General features: G+C 37.5%; 1 protein-coding gene across 1 annotated transcript in view; it reads right to left on the bottom strand.

Moving 5' to 3' along the window:
• RB1 (retinoblastoma 1) overlaps window positions 1-8,423 on the bottom strand; it is a 250,862-nt gene that overhangs the window by 203,168 nt on the left and 39,271 nt on the right. Inside the window, exon 3 of the mRNA XM_006837641.1 lies at window positions 4,665-4,780. Coding sequence (XP_006837704.1) covers window positions 4,665-4,780 — 116 coding nt within the window. The remainder of the gene's footprint in view (window positions 1-4,664; window positions 4,781-8,423) is intronic.

Genomic DNA, 8,423 nt, shown 5'->3' with positions numbered 1-8,423 from the left:
ATCAAAACAATTACAATGTGAAAGAAGGTAAACACAGAGGAACAGAGATCCAGGTGGTAGGAAGGTCAGGTAGATTACAGGATAAAATAGACTGTTTCAAATGGAGGTAGGAGTTAATGGAACATAAGGTAACCACAATGGAGGGATTGGAGTGGAGGGTTTAGTTCAGCTGTTGGGGAGGGCAATACAAGACAGGGGAGGAGGCGGAAACAAGATAGATAAGGTGACACTGCGACAGGTTTGCATGGCCTAAGTGGGACAGAGGTAAATAGTAAGGCATGCTCAACCTTGGAACAACAGGGCTCTGGGATACAGGGATTTATGCATAGTTTGAAGAGGGGAAATAATACTAAAATGCTTGACTGTCTTATGAATAATGGTTTCCCTTGCCTACTACTGTAAAATAGACACTTGAATGAAATAGAAAGGAATGTTGGGAAGCATGATTAGAGAAACTTGTAAGCCTGTCTTCAGCGTATAACTGATTGGAATACCTAAAAGGGGTTCTAGAACTTGTCCAGTGAAATAGGCCTCTTGCAAAGCCTTTGTAGAGTATAGAACCTTACGTGGAGTCCCATCCAGAACCTTCTGAGGTGGGACGTTCCCACTAGAAAGGACAAGCAGGCCAGCCTGGAACAGCTAGAGCAACAGAAGATACATCTTCAAAGAAAGATCATCAGGAAAAACCCAAAACAAAAATATCAGCATGACTGGTTAATACAAGAATAAACAAGGTGTTCGCCGGGAAGCCATCAAAGCAAGCAATCAAGTTCCTTCAAGACAAACTCCCCTCTAAGATTGAAATTCAAAGGGAACACAGCAACAGGCATGTAAGCTTGCTGGCAACCACACTGGTCTACTGGTGAGTGAAAAAGGGGCAAAGACAGCAATGAAGAAATGGGCTGAGTTCAACCACAGTCCATAGACTCCCGTAGACCTGGAGAAGAGAGATAAGAGGAAAGGCTGATTGGTCCAGAGTGTGGTGAGATCTGGAGACACCTGAGCCCACAGACAAGGACATAGCCACAGAGGGCTAGAGCTGAAAGTGAAGCATCCAGCTGATACGAAGTGAGGGGAGATGCACAAGAACACCCAGACTTGCAGACAGTAGCCATTTGACCTACCTTTGATGGCTTGTTGATGAGAACTCGACTAGAGGAAGATTACAAAAAAAAAATTTTTTTTTGATAAAGGAAACAAGGGTAAATTGCTACAATTTAATAAACCTGCCCTATACTCATGGAGGTACTGACTCTAAATACCAACAGAGAGAGAAGGAGTCTTCTCATCAAGTATCAATGCTATCCCCTCTGTACACTGGGTAGTTAGGGGCAGGCAACTTAGACATTGGCTACTTAAAATGAGGGGGTGATAAAGGAATGAAGTGACAAGAGGGAGTTTAGTTTAAGAGTATGGGGAGGAGTGGGGAGAAAGAGTCCCCACTGAAGAGTTTTCATCTTGTCTAGATGGGTCTGGTGAAAAGAGATGGAGATAAGATTCGTATGAGTCAATAGTGAATAATTGTTATCCTGAATAACTGCGACTGTCACAACTGTAAAGGTACAAGTTCTGTAACAAAAACAGGTGAGTGGTTAATCTTACAGTCTAGAAACAGAGGACTCTAAGACCATCAAGGGAGAAGAACACAAGCAGAATGCGGGACCTTATCCAGAGAAGCAGCAACGCCAGAGATGGGGTCATGAGAGGGGGAGAAAGGGAAAGACATCTGTCTGAGAGGGGGTCATGAGAAGGGGAGAGTGAGAAAGACATGGGGTCATGAGAGGGGGAGGGGCTGAGGACTCTGGATTCATGGGAAGAGAGGGACTGAGAGCTGGCAGCCAGGAGGCAAACTTGCAGAATGTGGCCCTTGGAGGAGTAAATTATTATATATGCCTGAGTGGTTTTTTTTTTTGTTTGTTTGTTTGTTTGTTTTTAAAAAAGCTAAAGTGAATAGAGAGAAATACTATTAACTGCTGGTACATGGAGAGGATTATAATCATTGTAATGAAACAAGATGTATGATTTGTTGAATGTAAAACTGATGATCTGCCCTGTAAACATTCACTCAATCAACAATAAAAATCTTTTTAAAAATTTAAAAAGAACTAATTGAATGGAAAAAAAGAAAGAAACTTTCCTGACAATTAGACAGCACTGTATGCCTGCTGAATCTAAAAAAAAACTTGAGGCTACAGTTTCGCATGTCCTTTCTTTATTATTTTCCCTGTAATTCATTAGCTGTTGTTGTCTTCAGAAACTGAAGGTTCACCACAGCATGTTTGAGAAGCAGTGGCCTAGTTAACATTCCTGGATAGTTATAAAAGGAAGAAGAGATAGTCTAAGGAAAAACTGTATCAAACATACTACTCCATTTATCATAGATAGATTTGACATATCTAATATGTCAATCATTACAGTAAATATGTAAAAACACATTGCTCTAGGAATACTCAAGAGAAAAAGTTAGGAAAAACTCTACCAGGAAAATTCTTTCATATTATAGATAAAAAAATGTAACAATCTGAGATAACAAAAATTTCAGTCATATTTATTTAACAGCCTGTATACAACTATATGAGTCCAGGTGTAGCACTGTGGGTTAATGAGCCAGGCTTCAAAGCTGTGTGAACTTCAAAGTCAGCAATTCAAGCTCACCAGTCACTCCTCGGAAATTCTACACAGGGTCGCTACTGGTTGGAACCGACTCAGTGGCACTTCATAACAACAACAATAAATATCCTTAAAATCTAGCACCGTGCTATAAGCATCTCCACTGTTAACGTTTTCTCTCCCTCTCTCTCTTCTTCCCTCTCTTCTTTCTCCCTTTCATCCTCTCTTGTTTTGGTTAGTTTTCTGTTTTCTTTTTTGTGGGGTAGGTGGGTGGGAGGTGCAAGGCTTTAGAAGGAAAGAGACTGTTATTTGGTCAAAGCATATGGTGTTACAAGCACTGACTCTTTCAGCAACCGAATTCTCTATCCACTATAAAGGATCCCATTCTCCTGCATCTATGTAACACCTAGAGTCTTCATTTCTCAGATGAGGAATCTAAGACTCAACCATGTTAGGCAATCAGTCTCAAGTTGTACAGCTTATACCATGACACAGATTTCAACTCAAAGTCTGTCTTAACCCCCAAAATCGGTATCTTTTCAGATTTATCCTTAAGGCTGATAAAAAGTTTGCTGAATGAATAAATTAATGCAGAAATTTATTTTTACATTCAGAATTGTTTCAACTAAATTAAAATAAAACTATTTGGATTTAGTTATTTTCTTTAATAAACTAAGAAATCTCTGAGAGGTTGTTTGAACATGTTGTTAAGTGCCGTCAAGTAGATTCTGACTCATAATGTACTATATAGGGTTTTAGAGGAGCAGCTAGTGGGTTTGAACTGCTGACCTTGAGATTAGAAGTCCAGTGCTTTTCCTACAGCAACACACCAGAAGTTGACTGTATACATACACACACACACAAATATATAGAAATGTAATGATTTAATTTATCTCATTCAAATAAGATACCAATTATGCTTAATTCCAGATGGCTTTATTCACAACACAATATAAACAGCTACTTATTTGATTAAATTATATAAACTAGATGTTCAGAAGACTCCTCAAGAAAAAGCTCATGAATTATCAGGGCAGAAAAATAGTAAACTCCTACTGTAAGGCTTATAAACTCAAGAACATTCATTAAGTACTTTCAGTCATCCCTCAGTATGTGTAGGGGATTGGTTCCAGGTTCTCACCACCAAACCCAAATCCAAGGATGTGTATTTGCATATACACATCCTCCTGTATACATTTAATTATCTCTAGATGATCTATGTGTCATAACATAGGAGAAGCACTGCACTGGTAACCATGAGGTCTGTGTTTCAAACCTACCAGTTGCTCCCCAGAAACCCTAAATAAACTGACAGGGTCACTCTGAGTGACCAACTTGATGGCACTTAAAAACAACAACAGATAACTTATAATACCTAACATAATGCAAATGATTTGTAAATTGCACTTTAAGCTCTGTCTTAGCCTTTGAGGGATTGCTTTGACTACTTAATTGCTTTTTAGGAGCCATTTTTTCAGGGAAACAAAGGTCACACACAACACAAGTAGCAAAGAATGAGGTGAACAATGTTCCAATAGTGAGTGCTGGAGAGACAGAGGAGCTGTGAAATGGCAGGCGGTTTTCACGGGGTCCGCCTGCACATTGCTTCATTCACACGTGTTCAGCACTGTACTCGACACACAGCAAATTCAAGTTTCCTTTTTTTTGGTACTTTCTGGAATTTTTCTTTTTCTGAATATGTGAATTGGTTCAATTAATAAATGCAGAACTCATGAATATGGAGGGCCAACTATATTGGGTCAAATGTTGTGTTAGATAGCCAACTGAATATACAGTTTCAAAAAGTATGTAATTATATTATTGACTTTATTAAAACAATCTTCAGTTTAAATAAAACTTCCTGAATTTCTTTAAGAGAGGCACAAACTATATTCATAAGGTTCTTAATATGTAGTGTAATATTCTACTTTTTAAGAAATCTTTGCTTTTTTTTTGTCTACTTTATCAACTGTTACAATTCTCTTATATCTATAAAGAGTAATGTCAAAAAGTAGTTTAATGGTAGAGATCCATATTTATGTAAGAAAATTTACCTGGTTTCTATGTTTTTCTGTAGCTCAGTAAATGTGAATGGCATCTCATCTAGGTCAATTGCTGCAATAAATATACAGATCCCCCATAGTTCCTTTTTCTGTTGAATGTAACTTTCCTGGGAAGAAAAAAAGTTCAAAAATTTCATTAAGTCATTCACACATCAGACACTGTGGTAAAATTGCATTATCTGTGACTTTTGTCCTTACTCAGTATATGTCATCATCTAGTGCTACTGTAACAGAAATACCACAAGTGGATGGCTTTAACAAACAGAAGTTTACTTTCTCATGGTTTACAAGTCCCAATTCAGGATGCCAGCTCTAAGAGGAGGTTTTCTCTCTTTGTCCTCTCTATGGGAAGTTTCTTGTCTCCTCTCAACTAACATCTGTTGCTCACTCAGCTACTTAAGGCTTGCCATTTATCTCCCCCATCTCTTTACTTCTCTATCCTAATCTGCTTTTTTATATCTCGAAGACAATTGGCTTAAAACACACTCTACACTGTTGTTAGTTACATCATTGATATAACAAAGATAATCCATTCCCAAATGGGATTATAACCACAGGTTTGTTGTTGTTAAGTGCCAACTAGTCAGTTCCGACTCACAGTGACACACTTTTGTGGGATACAATTCAATCTATAGCAGCATAACAAATGTATTTAAATCCTTATGATGGCAGATATTTGAGAACGTTCTATTTCTATACTAATAACAAACACTCAAGACCATAAAGCACAGATACATAGCTAAATTACTAAAACAATCTAAAAGTTAAATTATAACGTACTATAGAATATTGTGAGGTTGGCCCAGGACCAGACAGTGTTTCATTTTGTTGTGCATAGGGTTGCAATGAGTCAGTACCAACCCGATGGCACTTAACAATGACAGCAATAGAAAAATTAAGAGTAAGTCATTTCTTTAAACAATTTTTCAAAACCCCACTGTGATCAAAGTAAAGCTACAAGATTTCTATGTATGACATATAATTAAACAAACAAAAAACAGGCCTAACTTTGTTATTCAATTATCCTTCCTCCTATCTAATTCAGTCACTCTTTTATCAATTTATTCATACTATTATTTGTTAACCCAGTGGAATTCATATCTCTGTGCTTTATGGGCATCTTTATAAAATGGAAATAATATGTATTAATATATATATATATATATATATAGCTCTGGTGGTGCTGTGGGATAGACACTGGTCTACTAACTGTAGCAGTTCAAACTCACCAGCTGCTCTGCAAAAGAAAGATGAGGCCATAAAGATTTCCAGTCTCAGAAACCTTAAGGAACAGTTCTACACTCCTACAAGGCTGTAGGAGTTGGAATCAACTTGATGGCAAAAGGTATGTATATAAAACATATTTTATGTGTTATTAGGATAATGTCTGACACATCATTAGTACTCAGTGAGTGATAGCTATCTTTATCACTAAAAGTTTTTTTCCCTATATATATATTTTTTAAGTATGCTGTTGTTACTGTTGTTAGGTGCTGTTGAATTGGTTCCAACTCATGATGACCGTGTATAGGAGGTTCCAAGGAGCAGGTGGTGCGTTTCAATCGCTGACCTTGCAGTTAGCAGTCCAGTGTTTATCATGTATATGGTGGTTGCGTGCCATGGAGCTGGTTCCAACTCACAGTGATCCTGGATAGCGCTTCCAATGCTATCAATCTTTACAGGAACAGAAAGCCTCATCTTCCTCTCATGGAGTGGATGGTAGTTGCATACTGCTGACCTTGCAGTTAGCAGACCGTCTCATAATCCATTATGCTACCAGAGCTCCTATATATATCACCTTCTAAACATGTAATTTTTATAGGTAAAATATGGGTTATGTTATATTATTTGAAACTAAGTGAAATGTCAAATTATCATATGTTCTACTAAACAATTGGAACTATTTGTTTACTCTTCGCTGGAAACTATAATAGGACTGAAAAGAAATATATGGCATGCAATTTTTACATTGCTTTGAAATGTCCATTATATAAAATCTTTAGTAGCGCTGTTTTAGACTATCCAGATTTAAAGATAACAAAAAGCTTACCACCATCCAACTCTAAACTTTTCCTTAATTTTAGCCACTTGAAATACAAATATTTGTTTAAATTTTTATATTACAACTGTATATACATGAGAATGATTTAAACAATAATACCAAGGGCCAGTGAGGATTCCGAGCAATTGGAATACTCTAGAACTGCTAGTATAAATGTAAAATCGAAATGTCAACCATTTGGAAGAGAAGTTTGCCAAGTATACACTTTTTAAATCACTTAGTAGTTCCATTTCCCGATGCTTACAACCAAGCAAAATGAAACACTATACACAAATGTTCACAGCAGCTTTATTGATAACAGTCAAAACCTAGAACCCAAATATTCAGTAACAGATGACTGTCTAAACAAATTAAGAGCATATATTATATGACTCTGTTCACATGAACATCTAGAAAAAGCAAAACTAATCCTTAATGTTAGAAAGCTGGAGTGAAGGTGTTGGGAAATCACTACAATAGGAAACAAGAAACTTTTTTGGAATGATGGAGAAGTTCTATACATTAATGGTGATGATTACATAGGTGAATACTTTATTGAAACTAGCCAATTTTAGTCCATGAAAACAAATAAAAGTATTGCTATCAGTCATGAAAGCAACTAAGAAGTGTATATATACTTTGTTCAGTTCCAATAATAGTAAGTATGTAATATACTTTAAAATCAAACTAATTGAGGTATAATTTTCATAGATTAAAACTGACCAATTTTACCTCCACCCTGAGGTATCTTGAAGACAGATCTAGCATCTGCTTCCAAAAGGTCACAGTCTTTAAAATGGTTCTACTGTGCACAGACAAGGCTATCATGAGTTCAAACCCATCAGCTGCTCCTTGGCAAGCCTACACAGGATCACTATGAGTAGGAACCAACCCAATGACACTTAACAACATATTTTTACATTTTATACATTGTTGGTAAGTGCCATCAAGTCGGTTCTAACTCACAGCGACCCTATATAGGGTTTCTGAACAGTAAATAGATGGTGGATTTGACTCTCAAACCTTGCAGTTAGCAATCCAGTGTTAATCCTACAGTGCTACTCCAAACCCACTGTCATTAAGGATTTCTGAGGCTTTGGCACTGTGGCCTAGGTATTGAGCTGTTAGCCTCAAGGTCAGCAGCTAAAAATCACCAGTAGTTACTCAGGAGAAAAGGTCGCTATGAATCAGAATCAACTCAACGGCAATGATATAGTTATATATTTGAAATCATTAAAATACTTACATTTTACATTTTATTATAATATACAATGTTTGTTGGTGTTGTTGAGTGCCATCGAGTTGGTTCTAACTCACAGCACCTTATACAGGGCTTCCAAGGAGTGGCTGGTGAATTTGAACCGCCAACCTTGTGGTTCAAACCAAATTTGCAGTCCAATGCATTATCCCACAGCACCACACCAGGAACTCCTGGTGTGTTTAGACTGCAAGTATTACATAAATATATCCATATAAGGTATCATGGGAACAACAAGCAAGTTGCTCACCCAGGAGATATTAAGGAAAGTGTTCAGGGCAAACCCCCTTCCAAGATTAAGATTCAATGGGAATACACGCTCTGATTGGTGACCACGTTCATCACCGATAAGGGGAAGTGAGGGAAAAACAGCAATGAAGCTGTGAGCCAAGCCCTACAACATTCAACAGATTCCTGTGAACCCGGGTGGAGACCTGGTTGGCCAGCAGTG

Source organism: Chrysochloris asiatica, unplaced genomic scaffold (assembly GCF_000296735.1).
Source record: "Chrysochloris asiatica unplaced genomic scaffold, ChrAsi1.0 scaffold00022, whole genome shotgun sequence".
Lineage (NCBI taxonomy): Eukaryota > Metazoa > Chordata > Mammalia > Afrosoricida > Chrysochloridae > Chrysochloris > Chrysochloris asiatica.
This window is presented reverse-complemented; position numbering and strand designations above follow the sequence as displayed.